The sequence below is a fragment of the Grus americana genome, chromosome 11 (assembly GCF_028858705.1).
Source record: "Grus americana isolate bGruAme1 chromosome 11, bGruAme1.mat, whole genome shotgun sequence".
Lineage (NCBI taxonomy): Eukaryota > Metazoa > Chordata > Aves > Gruiformes > Gruidae > Grus > Grus americana.
The window spans coordinates 5,506,252-5,525,178 of NC_072862.1; the positions used below are offsets into that span (position 1 = coordinate 5,506,252).

Sequence of the window (18,927 nt, forward strand, 5' to 3'; positions counted from 1 at the left end):
AAACAGACCTTTGACAGAAGCTTTAGGGAGGGGATCAAAAATGCAAGTTTTATCAGGATATTTCAGCATTTTAACACTGACTACTGACCTGACAACAGGACTGCACTGAGACCTTTTTTGTATGCATTCAATTGTGAGAAGTAAACAAACTGCCTTGTATCCTGTGTTTGGTAACTGGGTGGGGAGCGCAGTTTGGCAACGTGTCTTGCTTTTAAATTCTTTCTTGGACAATGGGCCTTGTATACTTTTATATCCTGGCTTTTCAAAGTAGAGAGTGTTCAAGAGCTTTTCTTAGGATAGCTGAGAAGACAACCAAATGGGCATCAGTCAATTTAAATTAAAGGGTTTTTTTAAAAGTGACCAACACAACAACAACATGCTAACTTTACACTCAGATGGCAAATAGGTAAAACACAGCTTACTGTAACTCGATTTTTATGTAATACCATTTATTATATATAAAAATATATATTAAGTGTGTATATATTTAGAAAACAAATATTTATGGAGGCAAACATTAACTCTTAATATTATTGTTGCCGGGGCTTGCGTTCATCTGGTACTGTTGCAGATAGTTGCAACAACTGGATCTGTCTGAGCAAGCAGTTGCAAAGAAATAAAAACCCTCCCGAGTTTCAGAATATCTAACCACCTATTTGTTTAACTGTGTTCTCGAAGTCCTAGATCTTCTCTGGAAATAAGACAAGTGAATACAGGCGGTGGCAGTATTAAGGTTGACGGGGCATGGTGGGGGCCAAACCCCTGGCTGATGTCCCCTGGTCCCGCTCCTGCAGCTCTGCGGGATTTTTTTTCCCCTGGTCGACACCAGCAGGGAACGGGGCCAGTGGTCCTCTGGCTCGGTGTCAGGGAAGGGTGACAACAAGCTTGGGATCTGGCTGGGGTTTGTTTGGGAAAGTGTGTAGTTTTGTAAGAGTTAATTTTCTTTCCATAATTGTTAGCCATAATGTGTATAAGACCTCCACCTTGATATGATTCCTAGCAGATTAGGGATATTAGATAATTTCCTTCTATTTATTGTACTACTGCACTGTATTATCTTTCTATCACTCAGATAATTACTAAGGAAATCTACATTAATTTTTTTTGGCTAGCACAAGGAACTGCTAAACACTGGCATGATGTATTGATGTTTTACACAACAAAAGTTTTCCTCCTGTCATTGTACAATAAATAAAAAGATATTTATCAAAATGCAAAGCCTTTCATGGATTTTAAAGAACAAAGCAAATAAAATACAAGATGAGCATGGAAGCAAAACCTAGAGGCTTCCTTAACTGAACAAAATTAAGGACTCTGAAGCCTGGAGTACTGTACATATTAAACACTCACATTCAAGTAAGATGTTGTTTGCTAAATTATGAATGTGTGTAATTAAAATCTAGTGGCTGTTTCTATGAAAGATTTACAATGTTATTTCATCGTTTGTCATGGCTAATTAACAATATTAGATGAAGTTTTTCTTCTTCAAAGGTCTGATTTTTTCTCATTTATTTATGTCAGAAGTGATAAACAGAGTAGTTAAAAGCTTCTCCGGGTACAGTAGTGAAAAAAGCAACATGTTCTTTTACACCTCGAAGGTTCAAGGTTCACATCCCTGTGGAGTAAAGCAACTCCATCTTCTTTCTAGTGAGAATAATTAAAAATTTCAAAGTGCAGAAGTAGCAGCCTTAAATACAGCATAGAATAATTCTGAACATAACAGAAAGTATTGTGGGGCTTGATGGATGGATAAGAGAGAGTAAGTATAAAATACCATAAATTAAGCCAGTCGTATTGCCTTAATAGTTGAGACAACCCTTGCATGAGCAAACAGAGCACAGCGCAGGGTTGTTTTTCATTACATCTAAGCGCGATGTGATCGTGTGGTGTGATTCTCACGTTATACATGTTCTTTGCCTCGAAGAATTACCCAGGGCTTTAACAGCTGCCAGCAGCGTTTGCTTTACCCACCACGGAAATGCAGCCGCTTGTGGGGTAAAACATGAGCACGGGGACCAGGGTGACGCGGTGGCGTGGACCAAGAAACGCTGCATACATTTTTAATTGAGATGGCAGGAGGGATTTAGGCAGGATGAAAGTAACCACTGGCTGTGGGGATCGACTGCAGCCCTGCGGTTAGCTCTAGCACCTGAGCGTTCCTTGGGGTCTTTGATAAGGGGCGGTGGGCTCGCTACCTTGCCTTGGTGCCAGGTGACTGCCATTGGAAGTTGAAGTGTGTTGAGACAAGGAGCCCTGTAAATCCTCTGTTAGTGCTTTGCTCTGTATTGACAAATGTACATTTCTTTTAATTTTTTTTTTTCTTTTCCAGCCCCAGCAACAGCAGGTGGCTACGCAGCAGTTGGCCTTTCAGCAGCAACTCTTACAGATGCAGCAGTTGCAACAGCAGCACCTCCTGTCTTTGCAGCGTCAGGGGCTGCTAACGATCCAGCCTGGCCAGCCTACTCTGCCTTTGCAACCCCTTGCACAAGGTAGGTGAGGGGTTTGGGAGCTGCAGGCTGTCTGGCAAAGCGATGGCATGCATGCACACGCACACAAAATTGTCACTCAGTAAGAGAAAGAGAGAGAGATCTCATAGGCTCATAAAATAATAAGCACAGAAAAATCCTGACAGGCAGGGTGGGCATTATAAAGATATTTTTTGAGAAGGGCAACGGCGAAATCGTGGATGCTCTGGCTAGCAGGAGGCAGGCGGTTTGGAGTTCGGCTTCAATTTGCACAGCAATAGCCTGTCTAGCGGACTCAGAGCTGCTGGTTGTACTAATCTGGGCTTGAAATACTTCACAGGAGGCGTCTTAATCGATTCTTGGTGCTGGGTTCATGGCTAAGAGTAGTGTGAGAGCAGCTTTTCCTTTTGTAAATGTGTTACTTGGGCCCTTTCTGGTTCCAGCCCGGCGAGGAGCTGGGCACAGAGGAGCTCTGATCCGCACGCTGCCCAGCTGTAGAAATTTGATTGCCCTTTGCTGCAGCTGAGAGGGAGAGGTGGCAGTGTCTCCTCTCCGTGCTTATTTACACGGCCTTCGTTTCACTGTGTGTGTGCATCATAGCTTCATTCCTCCCTCCATACTGAGGCAAATTGGGATTAACTCCGTTTAATTTTAATGGTGTTATTGACAATTAGATCCTCCTACATCTTTATTCAGTCCTGCACTCTGCAAGAAGTTACTGCTTTGCTGAAATCCCTATTTGATTGGTTTTGGTTTTTTTAAGATATTGATACACTGAAAGCAATAACTACTTAAATCACAATACCTTTGACAGTGATTATAACTTGGCGTTTTTATTCTCTCTTTTCCTTGATTTTTTTTTTTTTTTAAACTGGCTTTGTCTGCAAGCCTTGGGACTTTTTAACAGACTTGCCTGAGCTCTGGCTGCTCTGATTAAGGCAGATTGTTCAAAGTTGGCATGACTCAAGGAAGACCAGGTCTTTCAGCCATGATGCTGGTATTTCTGAATAATCATGCCTTTTCCTTCCCTTGCTCCATAATAAATTTAAACATCCACCTCAATAACTTGAGTCAGCTCAGGTTGAATGACTTTGGCTCTCCAGAGCAGCCGTAGGGCTGATCCTAAACCATATCATGAGTTTACATTCAGCTCTATTCAGTTAAATGGGGGGACGGGACAAAATTGCTTCCGTTCTTCACCCTCCTTTCTGTGTGTAGCCACAAAAGGAGAGCGAGGTGGCTGGTGAATATTAACTTGTGTGATAAAGGGAGACAAAACTGGGGATTGGAATCTGCTTTGCCATGTGGCTGGCGAGGTTTATTTACGCTTATTTTTGCCAGGCCCACAAAGGTATTTGAGCGCCTAACTCCTGTCTTGAGAGGCTAAGCTTTTGGGGACCTGACGCCTCCCTCTGCAAGACTCAGTTTAGCTTTCCAGCATCCCAAAGGCGGACACCCGGTCTAGACTAGTCCTGTGCGTGAGTTGGAGGCCTATGCACGGGAAGGTGGTGCAGGGTCGGGCCTAGGGCGGTGGTTGGTCAGTCACCGTCGATGCGCGGTGTGACGGGGAGAAGGCATGAAACGAGTCCAGGAAAAAGGGCACGTAGGCGAAATGCCATTTATACTTGCAAAACGTTGTGATGTTTGTTAATTACGCTTCAGATTTATTGTTGGAAGCATCCCAGGCTGTTCCCACACACCCACCGGACTCAAGCTTCAACCTTTCTAATTTTTCCCACAGCTCCTATGCTATTAAGTTTGCTCGGTAAGGTTCATTGTATAGTACATCAGTTAAGCTGTCCAAAGGAGGGCAATTGGGCAGTGACAAGACACGCTCATGTGTAATGTGAAAGAAATGAATGTGGTGATGCATGAAGTGTAATCTGTGCGGTAACACATCGGAGACACCAGTAGGTAATTCAGCAGTCGTGGCATTGATTGATATGGTTAGCAGGGTAGTGTAACTATTAGTCCTCGCAAAGAAGCGTATTTAAAACCTAAGGGGTGCCGACTTGCACGCCGGAGATGACGTAAACATGAGCAGAAAGGGCTGGTTCTCACAGGGAAATGAGCTGCGAGCGTTGGGGGCGGCTGGAGCCGGGGGCTCGGCGGCGGGAGGAAAGAGTAACCTGAGAATTCAGGCAGGTTGCAGTACAGCGCGATATTTTATTTTTTTTGTATCAGAGAGACGATGCCTTAAAACTGATGTCATTATGAGGTTTAAATCAACTTTCTGCTTGCTTGAACATGGTCACCTGGGTATGGAGGTACAAGGACACAAAGAGGTTGAGCAACTCTGTTTGTCTTTGAGCCGGTGATACCTGGGGTTGGGAAATTGAGTTCCGTGAGCAGTAATCTGTCAACTGTCCCTACAACATACATTTTTTAAACCTGTGCCTACATTTTCTTTCATAATGAAGGGGACTAGTTGTCCTGAAAAATGCAATGAAGAGCCAGGGCTATAGTTTAAAATAATTGGTAATGGATGCTTCTTATTTAAAAAAAAAAAAAAAAAATCATATATCATGCCCTTTTGTTTTCAGAACAGTTTGCAAGACTGAGACAAATACTGTAAATGTGCGCATAAAAAAAAAATAATAAAATCAGCCCTCTAGGAAATGTAGCTATGAATTCAGTTAAAAGCATTTTGCTTTTATTGTTAAGTATCTGTAATAGTAATAAATGTTTCTAAGGAGAGAATGCTACTTCATAAGTGATATTTTTGTTATGTCTTTAGAACTAATACATTGTTTAAAGCTGTATTTTAGTTTTTAGTGCTTGCCTATTGTCTTACACAAAATAGCACGTCCTTTAATGTTATATTTGTGTAATCTTTACTGCTTTGTATTTAGACACATCTATAATCTAGATTTTACATCTGTACATAGTAGCAGTTCAAAAATAAACCACATTTCAGCGGTGTTCTGAGCTGCGAGAGCTAGATCTTTAGTATCTGCAAAATGAAACTGCAAATCACACTTCAGATCACCAGCGAGTGAAAATAATAGGACTGAGACATCTGGGTGCCTGATTGCTCCCATAGATTTGGCAGTTTCAGGTCTAAATCCCGTTACTGGTACGTACGAAGTTGCAGCACCGGCAGTAGCGATCTCGGGTAATTGCAGCGCAGTTCTGGGAATCTGACTTAAAATTTAGCTCTCGCTGTTAAAATGAAACTGTTAAATGGTAAATTACATAATTTATTGCGAGTGCTCGTGGATCTATTTGACTTGCTTTTACCATTTGTTCTATTATTTTATTTAACCATTTTGCCGGATGAGTAATGAGCATACCTTTCAGCTGCCCAGTTTGACAGGCTAGTTAGGAATTCTCTCCAGAATTATTCTAATAGAACTAAATTTGGGGAAGGAGGAGAGAGGCTTTTTTAAATTTTATTTTATTAATCAAGCTATGTCAGTGATGTGGTCATTTTTAAATGACGGTTTGTCTGCAGACCTGTGTGACATCACAGTTAACTCTTTTTATTTTTATTTTTTTTTAATATCACCCAACCTGAAATCCTCCTTATTATCTCCAGCATTTTTTTCCCCCACACAACTGGATGTTTTTTATTTTTCTTTCAATATGTGGTACAGTTGTCATCAGTGCTAATACAAGTTACACTTGTACAGGAAGTTACACCAAACCCCTTGACTTCTAGAGGATGTGCAGCGAGGTATAAATATTATGTGTATGTATATTTTAACGGCTGTAACACTTGCCAGCTTTTCCTTGGGATAAAGCATTAGTAGATCCAGAAGTGACCAGGAGGAGAGGGGAAAGGGAGAGGAGAAAGGGGGACAGGGAGAGGAGAGTGGATGCTAGCTTGTTTCTAATTAAAAAACTGCAGAAATCCAGATAAAGGGGGTGGTAGCAAAAAAAAAAAAAAGCGCCAGTTATTCTTTCCCTATTTGCTTATTCTGGAAAATAAAAATAGGTGTCGACTCATACGGTCTCATATCAATATGTTATCACCAACAGACAAGTCTATTCACTATTGTTTCAATTGAGTAAACAGTGGTGTAAGGGTCAGCCGTGCTCACAGGTAATTGTTAGTGCGCAGACAGTCCTGTCAAGCGTGTTAGCTAAAAATACATCCCACACTGTCACTTCGCAAGGTGTTTGAAAATAATAGCCCCGATACAGGAAAACAGGACATAGGCTTGTGTACTGACCTTTTTCTTTGTTTAATTCGCTCAGAGGTTTAATTTCAGGGGACAAGTAATAATTGAATATGTCTAATAACTAAATGCTCATTTGGGACAAAATCCATCAAAATATAATTGGCGTTTGGGTCGGATGAAAGGAAAATGACGTGGCTTTAGAGAAACGGATGTGTCCTAAGAATATCTGATCGCTTAATGTATAAATTGAAGCCTCTTTCATAATATATATTAATTGCAGATACTTAAGGATTTTAGCATTTTTTTGTAGCGAACCGTTACCGGAGACCAACTGTTTTTGTTAATGCTACTCTCGGAAAGGCGGGGAAGGTTATTGGTCTGTCGTGCAATAATTTACTCCTCTTTGATATGCAAACGATCCACGGTGAATATAAAAAAATCCTATCAGACTCATTTCACAGTTCTTAACCACTTAGATTCTCTGGAGTCTATCGCCTCATTAGACCAGTGCTCTCCAAAGCTAGCATAATTAAAATCTTTAACAGTTTAGCAAAGTAAAGATGTTTGGCTGATCACGTTGAGATGATTATCTATCCATTGTATTCTAAATGACAAAAATAAATTAAATTTAGACCTTGGCATTTTTTATTATGTGTTTCAAATGAATATAATGCATACTGCCTTTTTTTTTATTATTATTATTATTATTTCAGTACCTTAGGTTTGGTGAGATACATGCCTGTGTGAGCTGCTGCTATACGCTCAGAAAATGGCAGGTTTCCTTAGGATAGCTCCAGTGCTACAATACGCTGAAACAATGAACAGTCATCCAAATGATGATCTGGAAACACAGTGATGAGAAGAATACACAGACCCTGGCTTTTATTTTATTTTGTTTTTTTCCCCTGAATATTTCAGTGATGCGTCTCTACTGCTAATTTTTTCCCATGGCCTTCTCTGAAAGAGCACTGAAACAGCCTTCAGTGAGAGAAACTTGACTTGTTTGATCATGTCACAAACATAAGCTTTATCCAAAAGCATGATCTCAGTCTGAGCCCGTGTCACGCTGACGCGCACGGCTCCTTCCTTTGGCCCACTGGAGTTTGCAAAGTTTTCGCTTGCCTTATTTATTGGATGCGATGTCCTAAGCCTGGTGTCCATTTTGGCACAATTTAAAGAAAAATATATTTATTTTTTTTTACTTTCTTGAAGCTTATTTTATGTTTTCATTTTACTTTTGAATGGCTCATTAGCATTGATCTAAGAAATGACAGTAATAATAGTGTTACTTGTATAGAAAGTTATACAGTTTTTCAGTAGACACATCCATCAATTAAGTGAGCACTTCGAGAAACCAAAATTAATGAGAAAGATAGGTGTGTTAATGAAATAATCATAGTATAATCAATTTGACTGTTAAAATTTGAAAAGCATTTCAGGAAGACAATATGAATTCATAATTTATGTCTAAAAGTGATTAATAAAAACTGTATTTAATAACAAAGCTATTTGTCATCATTTAAAACTTAAGCACAAAATTAGTCATATTGTGGTTCATGTTGTCATAATAATAAAGCTGAGTATTTTTTTTCCTAAGACCTTCCTTTCTTCTTAAAACAGGTTAGAAAGTATTCACTTTCCTTAAAAAAACCTAAAATAAATAGTATATTTAAAAAAAAAAAAAAAATTAAATTTCCCTGGCCGACTGTTGAGTAGCCCTTGGCCACCTTTGCTGTCAGCCTTGCTGTGAGCTCGAGGCGATTGCTGCCTGAGTAGCAACTCTGGAAATGAGCCCTCTGTAATTTTAATTACAAAAAATAATAATAATTAATGTGGAGTTTGGGGTGGGTGTCCTGTTGCGTGGCCCCCCCTGCCCCATACGTCGGATTTTGCATTACGTAGGTATTGCAGGTGTCACACCAGAAAATTTAGCAGAGGCGTGCAGTGTTCAGTATTAGCCTTTAGTTATTAAAAAAAAAAAACAACAACCCCATGCGCAAAAACACACACACACAAAACTAACACTAGGCTTTGTTTACTGACTCTTTGATTTAATTACTGTTTGAAGACGGCCGAATTAGCTGTTAATTGATTTAATTATCCAATTTGTTTGTTTCAGGCATGATTCCAACAGAACTGCAGCAGCTCTGGAAGGAAGTGACAAGCTCGCACACAGCGGAGGAGGCAGCCAGCAACAACCACAGCAGCCTGGACCTGTCCACCACCTGCGTCTCCTCCTCCGCGCCATCTAAGACCTCCTTAATCATCAACCCGCACGCCTCAACTAACGGACAGCTATCGGTCCACACTCCTAAACGGGAGAGGTAGGTGCCGGTGGGGTTTCCACCCGTGAGCATCTCTGAACGGCATGCCGAATTGATGGCGAAATTGTTGGGAGCGTTGGCCAACAGCCTTGGCCTGGGTTTTGTCCTCCATGTCTTGCTCTGTCTGATTTTGGCGTGGTTGAATAGAATCTCCGCTGGGCAGAATGTGATCCTTTTGTTCAGATCTTTATGGCTTGTTAATTGGATCAATGTGGGCACAATTAGCTAATTAGAAGTGCATTGGATAAGTGTATTGGGGGAAGTGTGAAGAGCATAAGCTGGGGTTTTTTTTGGGGGGGGGGCGGTGTTCTGAGTTTTGCATCCCCGGCTGATGTTACTCTTATGTGCTTTGGGTTTGCAGGCTGGAGGTGAGGAAAAAAATCGGTTGGTCAGTACAGGCTGTTTTACAACCTGTTTTTCTGCCAAATTTCAGCGCCCCACCTCATCTAACACGTTTGCCTTTTTTCACTCTGTATTTACCTGCTTTCACAAGACAGGATAGGCTTGAGTTCACCAGGTTTCTCTAAAACAAAGTGTTTTTTTTAAAGCACTGATAAAATTAGCTAACTGGTGTTGTTTGGCTTTTAAAAGTGTGAGTTAATTTATACTTGCTAGGCTTGCATTGTTAAAAGAAATGGCTTAAATCAGGGGTTGTCTGTTGACGTGCTTCTCGGCGCAGGCTCTGCTTTATTCCAAAGGATGCTTTATTGCAGGTTTGTTTCTTTACACCCCCAGATTTCACTGAGGCGTGTCTAACAACATAACTTTTGGTTACGGTGAGATAGACGGTCCCAGGAGCTCGGGCCGTGGGTGCCAGCGCCTGCTGCAGCCTCAGTGTCGCTGCCGGCTGCGGAGGAGGAGGAGGAGAAGGGTCTCCGGAGCGCACGAGCAGCGTGGGTGCACTGGGGAGGGCAGTGCTTCTTTGCATTCAGGAGAGTCCCTTTGCCCATCTAGAAATGTTATAGCAGACACTAGTGAAAGCTGGATTTTATGGAAACTGATGGCTTTGTCTTTCCGTCCTCCTTTCATTCATTAGAAAGAGGATAATGGAATTTTTAAGCCATAGAGTTTATATTTCTGGTGGTCTGAAAGTAGATTGATAGGGAAGCTATATAAATACCTCTTATATCTTTCTAATATTAAGAAAATAGTGCTGTTGGGAATAGATAGATTTTAAAGGAGCACACCACTGTTGAGAGAACTGCTGTGTGTGTAAGGCATAATTTTATATCCATTGCAAGGACATGTGGGGGAAGATTAGCGTATACATTTATAATGCCTGTAAGTGTCAAGGACATGGTTTTCATGAAGACTTACATGGGATACTAAAACCAATTTGATGTTTATTAAACAATTAAATTCCCTTTTTGCTGCATATAGAGCTGAACAAGATGGGTTTATGATTTTTCAATAAATTTTTTATCTGTGTTTTTCTTACCAAGTATATAAAATAAAAACCCATGCAGCAAAATGGATCTTCTTTCACGGAATTGAGGCATGTGCTATCTGCTAATGGCAATCTAACCAAGGAAACGGTATGCCGTTGCTGTTTAGTTTGAAACACAGTGGAAATACAGGAATCTGTTCTGAAGTAAGAATTTTCTCAGTGTATACTGTCAAGCAGAACTGGAAATCCACGTGTCTGAGTCCTGTAGTTGCGGCCTGGAGGCAATTTGGATCTACAAACAAGACGATACATACGTTTTTATTAGTAAAGTTCCAAATAAATTAATTAGGAAGGCATAAACGTGCCATGGTATTGTTTGAGAGTATTGTATAGGTTAGAGAACTTAAAATCCTCAGCGGCTGAATTAATAGCTGTGTTGTTAAAGCTTGCCATTATACTTTTCTTACATATCTATTGAGTTTTCTACAATATCAAAATACAAAAATAGGTATATTTAGGAATACAAATAAGAGAGCTACAGACTTTGCTTTATCTTGCCTCTGTTTGGTACATTGAAGGTTTACGCCATCCATTTGCTGCAGTGATTGAATTACATCTTTATCCATAAGTAGAGCAGGAGACTACACGCAGAAGAATGCCTACTGATGCACTTAAGGGTTTTGTTGCAGTCTCATCAGGCACCGTGGTGCCTGCCTGGATTTCATATGACACAGAAACTCCTCTCGTTGAGATGTGTTGCATTGCCTGCCTTTCTGAAAGGGTATTTATCTGCAGGCAGGGCGTTCGAGTGAGCTGTGAGGAAAGAGTAACTGTGTTCCGCTGTCAGATGTAGATTTGAAAGCCCACAGAAGGTGATGGTTCAGCATGCTTAAAAAAGAGAGCCCAGGCACGTGCAGCGTTTTGGTCACTTTTTGATTGCAAAGGTTAAGACTAGAAAAAATTCATGGATCTGGTAGGAACCTGACTTTGCTAGACTTAAAGTGAAATTCATGTACGTTCTTGTACCCAGCTGGCTCAGCACAACTGAGCTTGCAAATACAAGGGGACTTGGGGTGGTGGTCCTGAGCTGGGGCTGTCGGAAGGGCTCACAAGGGAGATGCCTACCCTTCCACCTCCCATCACGCAAGTCCGCAGCTTGGGCTGGCCAAGGCAGGTTTTTGGGTTGCAGCTTCCTCTCTCTTATTCCTCCACCTTCTGGGCAACTGGCTGTTAGCTTTGGTCTGATACAACCAAGAGCTATTTATTTAGATTTAAACAACAATAAAAAGCACATAGTAAAAGCTGTAAGTGTCCTAACAGTTAAGCACAGCCACATCATAACAACTGCCCAGCAGCAATAAATAATCATATACAGGTAACATTAACTTTTAGGGCGTGCTGTAAAGCTGTTCCCCCCCCCCCCCCCTTCCTCTTGGGCTTTTGAGAAGGAGTGGGCTGCAGGAGGCAAGTTGGTTATGTAGCAGTTACTATCATCACTGTCATCTCTGGCACACGTCACTGGGATAGCGCAGGCTGTGTTTTACGGGGTTCCTGATCCCACAGGTCGGGTTGCAAGGATGCTCGAGACCCGTGAGACAGGAGGCACTCGGCTGACTGCAGCGGCAGCAGAGGCACCTGTGTAAAAGTCATCGGCGAGCAGCAGCTCTGCTGAACGTCTTGGGTAAAAACACATTTTGGTTATGAGCAAGGGATTTAAAATAGCAGGAGAAATAGTCGTTGGCTGCTCGGCATGCCCACGTGTCACTGTGCCACAGGCCCAGCCTCGTGGTCCTGCGCAGGCTGCGGGGACGCAGCGATGGTGTCACCGGTGACGCTGGTCACTGCGGGGCTGCCGTGCTTGGAGCTGAGTGGCAAAAAAAGTTCTTTATGGCAAAAAAGCAAACGGGAGGTGGGTGGCCAGAGTCACCCCGGGACGTTCGAAAAGCAAAAATACACTCGAAAGCAGGAGGCATCCTCTGGGCCAGGGAGCATCGTGGTGCTGCTCTTGGTTTCTGCATGTATGGCTTTCACAGAAATGAAACAATTCCAGCTATAAATAGTGGGTTAATGCTTTCATTCATTTGGGCTTTAAATGTATATTACATCTATGCTTTTGTCCCACATTTTGCCCAGTTTCTGTAAGTAGCAGCAGCAGCAGCTCTGGGGTTTGGTGCACAGCAATCTGTTAAGGAGATAAATAATCTGCTTTGGCATGACACTCCTACTCTCCTCTTTAATTTGTCTTACACAAGGAAAATTATAATTAAATCATTCAGGGTAAACCCTTGAGTGTAGAGAAGGAAAAAACACACTTTGGTAAAGATTGCCAATAGAGACCAACTTCCCTGTTGTGCCGTGCAGAGACATTTATCAATATTCAGCACTATTAAAGAGAGAACATTTCGTGTGATTTGTGAGGCGGATGCCAAAGCTCAAATCAAGGCTTGTTAAGATCCTTTCCCCATGCAATCATGGGCATTCAGCATCATTAGAATTCAGCACTGACTGTGTGTTTCATGCTTTGATTTTACTCAGACAATTTAATAATGTTTATTGTGCTGATTATATATATAAATTCACTCAATGCAATAAACATACCTCAGTCATCAGTACCCTAAGGGAAATATTTAGTTATAGATACTTGTATTCATTCAGGATAAGCGAAAGTGAGACCATCAACCAGCATGCAAACCTCTCATCATCTTATCAGCATTTGGGTTTCTCCAGTAACAAGCATTTTCTCTACACAAGTAAATAAATAAATAACGGGAGCCAGTTAAGTACATCTGCTGTGCTTAGAAATGTCAAGGACAGTACCCACTTTCCATCTCCTTCCACTGCATCTAATTTGGGGGAAGCTTGATTATTTTCTTGAGGAAAAACAGTGAAACAAAGCGGGTGGATGCCTGGTTGCTTTAGGTGACTGCTAACTTTATAACCTGATGAGCAGCGGGCATCCCAAAACCTGTGTGCTTGGGAACATTCCTGATGTGAGCGGGTTCGGAAAAGCAGAGCAGTGCAGAATTAATCAGTGCTTGGTGCTGAGCGGAGGTTGCTCTAGCTTGGGAGGTCTGGGGGTGCTATGGGGTGCTGCAGGCTGGTCCCATCCCCAGCACTGTTCTGTATTGACCGCAGCAGCGGCAGGGTGATGGAGGCTGTACCGAAACAAGTGAGTTAACGAAGGTGCAGACCTGGTAGTTTGGGAAACTCATCTGTTTGCAAGGGGTAAGGTGAAGAGTTGGAAGGAATGGCTGCATGTCCAAGAGACCTTTCTCCATCCGCCAGCAATCCCATGTTTGTCCCCTGTTGTCTTTATACCACTCCAGCCATGCTTGAGTCTTGTCCTTTCACATAAGCAAGCAGCCATCTCATAGGAAAAATACATGGGATAAACAAGGGGGATTTTTAAATGACTTTTTCTTGCCAGCATCGCAGGAGGAAGGAGTCTGGAGGGAAGTGAGAGGAACGGCGTGGCAGAGCATTGATCTGCCGGTTAGGCTTAATGCATTGTGTTTTACTGTTGTTATCTGCGCCATGCCTGCTGATCCTCTGTCAAAATTCCAAGGCCCTTAGATGAGGGCATTAGGATTCAGCACAATTAAGAATTACAGATTTCGGTCCATTATTAATGCTCGGGATGAAACAGTTCAGCCTGCAGTCCATATGCTCCCGGGGCCTGATCCTCTCTTGGCCTGCCTCTCCGCGTCGTCCCTGGCATTCGTTCTGCACTGGTGCCAGCATCAAATCTGCTCATCCGTGTCGACTCCTCTCAGTTGCTCCGTGCAGTTGATTTTTAGCTCGTTATACTTTATCATCAGCAGAGTTTCGTTAGATTAGGTTACCTCAAATCCATTCCCCCTTAAGAAATCGGTGTTCTTGGGGCCTTTCCTCCCAGAAGGTGTTCAGCTGCTCCGTGTCCACAACACCCTTCCCGACCCTTACGTTGCTGCCCATGGTCTGAGCAGCTCAGGTGCCTCCACGCAGCTTCCTCGCTGCGGAGCCAGGGGCTCGAGCTGAGCCTGGACGCCCAGCTGCGAATCCGATAAACCATCCCACGCTCTGCGTGGCTGCTGCTGTTTCTCCTCATTGCGCCTAGTACGGGTGCGATGGCTGTGAGCCCGGCTGGACCGTACGGTAACAGTGACGCTGCGACAGCCGGAGCAGGGCGCTGGCCCGGCTGTTTCCATTCATGATGTGCAGGTACAACCCAAAGCGTCCCTCTACCTTGGGGCTCGCTCCTCCGCCAAAGCAGTCACCACCAGTTACTATGTGCTCTCCCCATCTGAGTCACTTCTCTGGGTAATCAGCTTTGAAAAAATATCAGCCGTGACTCAGACCTGGAGTTGCTAATCTTCGGTTTTAAGCCTTATCAGGCACTTTTTATTGTTTCTGCTTTTCAGATTTGGGTGTGTAGCGTCCTTTGCGTTGCCCGCGCTTACCGTCTGCAGCGGCACTCACATTTTTGAGAAACCCTCTGCTAAATCAGTTGTACAATACCTCTTGCTCCTCGGTCTGCCGGGGAGCTCGTTAATCAAATTACGCTTTTCAGAGAACTGTTTCACTAAACCCCGCAAAATTGTTTCTACCTTATTTTACTCGTTTTTCCCTAGAAAAGATGCAACGTTAACCAGTCTGCGATGAGTCGGTGCGGCCCTTTGCTGAACAAGGGTGTTGTGTGCGGCGCTTGGCCCTCCTCAGGAGCCTGCCCCGGCGTCGGGGAGCTCCTGCACGCCAACGCTCCGCTGCTCTCCGGTCCTGTGCAATAACCATCAGTCGTACAACTCCAAACACTAAGCTAATGTATCAAAAAGCACTTAAAATAGATTGGGTGAGCCTTGGCAGACGCCTAACAGAACTTTTCCAAATTTTAGCATATGTATTGTTTTATTCCTCCATCTGGCCAACAGATCATTGTTTGATATCCGAGTGCTTTGCATATCTCCTCCCTTTTCTTGCAACTGAGATACTTACACGTGCGTTTAATACAGCTTAATGCTATTTTTACATACCGGAGAAATAGCTGATGGCTTTCTGTTAATTGCATGCACTTTGCAGTTAAACTTTTACTAAAACATTCCAGTCTAAATACTTAAAAGTCCAATGAAAATTTGTCCTCTTCTTTTATTAGAGGTGTTTATGTAGTAGTCTTAAAAAGGGACCTGGTTTTGGTTTACTGCACCGTGGATTCCTGTTTCTTTTTATTTCCTCCTGTGTGCAGGTTCTCCTTCCTCAGCATTTGCTCAGGAGATCTGACTATCCTAAAGAGCTGAGCAGGGAGCTAATGAAGAGCTGTGTTGGGTTTTTTTTATCATACATATCACAGCCTGAGAGTGGAAGAGAAACACCCTTGGAAATGCCATAAAAGTGGAGGAGAAGTTAGGTGATTTTTGTGTGACTATTTTCTCTGCTGTTCAATAAAAATCGAGCAGTTAGTGTGACAGCTGTTATATCATGTTATATCGTACTGCTAAGATATTGAGTAGCATTTAAAGTAAAACTCCACCATTAAGCTGTATAAACTTTATCCGTTTCACTATGGTTTAATGGAAAAAAATGAGTTTCTCAATAAAATGACATCATTTTTCCCAGGTTGTAATGTTCACTTTACAACTGTTTTTCTTTAATTCAATTTATTTTACTTTTCTTTTTCTTGGCATCCTTTTTTTTCTTGCAGTTTGGAGAGGGGGGAAATCTCTTTTCGTAGAGCAGCTAGGTACTGCTCAAACCTCTTTTCCCTTCTCCCCCTTCCCTCGACATCTTGTGCTAATCTGGAGCTCTGTTTTTGTCAGTCAGGGTTATATTTTCAAAGTAGCGAGACGCACATTGAAATTTGGTAATGGGAATTTGTGGCTCTACCTGCTGCACATAGAGGGGTGGGGGAAGGAGCCGGAGGAAAATTTATATTGCGTTGCTTGCTGCTGGAGCAACATTTGTGTGTGTAATGCCATGGGGCGTTTTTCCATATAGCTGGTGCTTTTAAGGTGAGAGGGCTGCAATTTCTTCTGTGTGATCAGGAAAGACATATGTGTATTATAAAGTGTATTCTTCTCATTAAAACGATGGTATAAGCCCAGGCAGGGAAACTGCTAATATGTGTTGCAGCTTGTCATTTTGGGCTGCGTGAATAAAGAAGATAACTATTCCTTTGGGAAACGATCTCGGGAACTGAGCAACAGATCCGTTAGCCAGCAAATTCTTTTTAACCGTAATTTTCCTTTTTGCGTGTACTCAAAAATAACATCACGATGGGCCCTTAAATACCATTTCAGACACGGAGCACAATTTCCACAGCACAGGTGGTGCTAATATAGGACAGTCCCCTAGGCACTTGTCGCCAGGAGTTGTACAGCTTGTTCAGTGTCTGCATCCATATGGCAATCTGTCCCATTCATAGAAAGACATCGTAGCTGTGCCTGTGGGTGCTGTGGTCAATGTAGTGTAAAAAGTAGATTTTTAACTCTCGGCAACCTATGTTCTGCTGTTTGTTTTATTGTAGAATCCAATTTATAACGTGGGGGAAGAAAAATCAGCTCTGAGCAAATTCCAGAACAATCTCGCTGGCTTCAGTTTTTGTTTATTCTTGGAGCGCATGGTTAATCAGCAGGTGCACCAGCCCTGCGCCCAGCGCGCTCTAATGAACAGTTTACAGGAAGTCTTGCTCGGAAGAAACATTTTCCTCCTTGTTTATACTGCGAATTAACTCAGAAGTTGCAAAGCTGTAAACGATGTCTGGCCATTTATGTCACGCAAGTCTGTTCCTTGCTACTATTTTTTTTTACCTTTTTTTTTTACTTTTTTTTGCCTTGCAATGTTGCATAGTTATTTCTTGGGTGCACGGTGCTTGGGAAGGATGCTGAGCCCCTCGGTACCGTGTGTTGCGATGCTGCCCCGCAAAGGGGCAAGTCACAGCGAAGGGGCTCCCCAAAAGAGGGGGGCTGAAGTGTTAGCATTGCGCAGCGGTTCAAATCCAAACAAGCGAACCTGATTTATGGCTGCTCTGGTATCTATCGTTCCAATGCCAAATGTTGTTCTGTTTTAGTGTGACTATTTGTTATGCCTTTTGGTAAACACAAACAAATAGACCGCCTCGCACCTGCAGCAGCATATGATATTTACACTACCTGTATGATTCAGCACGCTTCCCGGGGGAAGTAGGCTGGTGTCCTCCCGATTTTTAGTGCTTTTTTTAAATAGCATTCTTTGGAGGGAAAGCATGTGGCAGAGAGAATTCAATGCTTTAACTGTATTTCTCCCTTGGAGTCATTATTTATCTTAATTATTCTTTTATAAACCTTTTCCCAAAGGGCAGTTTCCCAGCTGCCGCAGGGGTGTGCGGTGGGTGAAGGCTCACCCAGCGAGCTGCCAGGCTGGATGTGATGTGACAGTCACTTTCTGTGTGGGTCTTGTTGTGCCTGTGGGACAGGGGTGAAAAACACCGACGTGAACAATCCCTGTTAATCATATTTGTTGACGTATGGCCGTTTTTTATAAAAGAGTCAAAGACTTGCCTCAACTCTAAATGTAACAGAATATAATTTTGTTAAACAAGAATAGATCTTGTTTCTCAGTGTTTTCTTTTACTATAAATTTAAATGTAACAACAGAATATAAATTACAGTAAAATAAGGTTGGCAAACAGGATCTTTTTACAAAGTATGTATGTACATTTGTAATTTTACACCTCAGCCTCGGTGAAGTCCAAGGTCTAATCCTGTGTTTTTAAACGTGCGCGTGTTCTTAAAAGCGTTGCTGAATCGGGGCCAAAGCCTTGCCGTGGCCACCTCCCTCTGCCATACGAATTGGGTGTGGAAGAGGGATGGGATTGCTGTGCTGAATGTCAGTTTAAAAAAAAAAGGGGGGGGGGGGGGGGGAGAACAAAAACCAACCCCCAAACCCAAGAAAGTGGTAGGATCACATTTTTTTCGTCATCAAACTAAGATACTGAATCAATCCGGTTTCATCTGAATAAATTAGGAGGCTGTTCAGAGAGGAATAAAATGAGATTTAGCAGGGATAAGTAGAAAGTAGCCCAGCTAGGAAATAAAAATTCCAAACTGCCGGTTTGACACGACACGTCAGCTGCTCAGCATCAGTTGTGTGGGAAATGGCTGAGGCATAATCGGGGTTGAGAAATTAAGGTGGGACACTGTGTGCCATGTCTTAGTTAAAAAGGTAAATGCTGTCATGGGAGGCATAAACATGCGTGTTGCATCTGAGTCCTCCTTTTTTCCTGTTCTGCTTTACGCAGAACCAGTTAAACCACATTGAGAGTGTGATGTACAATTGGCCACTCTCTTGCAGAAAGGATAAAGAGGAGCTGGAGCAAATACAGAGGAGAGCAGCTAGGATGATAAAGGAGTTGGAGGGAATAGGCTATGAAGACAGATTAAAGGGAATTAAAGATCTACACCCTGGAAAAATAGAGGCTCTAGGAGGATGTGATTATGGTATGTAAGTACATGAAGTGATGCTACAAAGAAGAAGAGGGAAAAAATTGTTCTCATTAGTTAGCAGTGCTGGAATTTAAAATCCAGCGTTTCAAATCGTGTGCGTCTGGGTATATTTGATGTACTTTTCACTACAGTACCTAGGCACAAGGTTGAAATAAAAAATAAGACTTTTAAATA

General features: G+C 42.5%; 1 protein-coding gene across 28 annotated transcripts in view; it reads left to right on the forward strand.

Annotated features, from left to right (window-relative positions):
- FOXP1 (forkhead box P1) overlaps positions 1 to 18,927 on the forward strand; it is a 389,835-nt gene that overhangs the window by 317,810 nt on the left and 53,098 nt on the right. For all 28 annotated transcript variants that reach the window (XM_054837687.1, XM_054837688.1, XM_054837685.1 and 25 more), the window contains 2 exons: positions 2,330 to 2,489; positions 8,709 to 8,913. In XM_054837687.1, the coding sequence (XP_054693662.1) occupies positions 2,330 to 2,489; positions 8,709 to 8,913 (365 nt within the window). The remainder of the gene's footprint in view (positions 1 to 2,329; positions 2,490 to 8,708; positions 8,914 to 18,927) is intronic.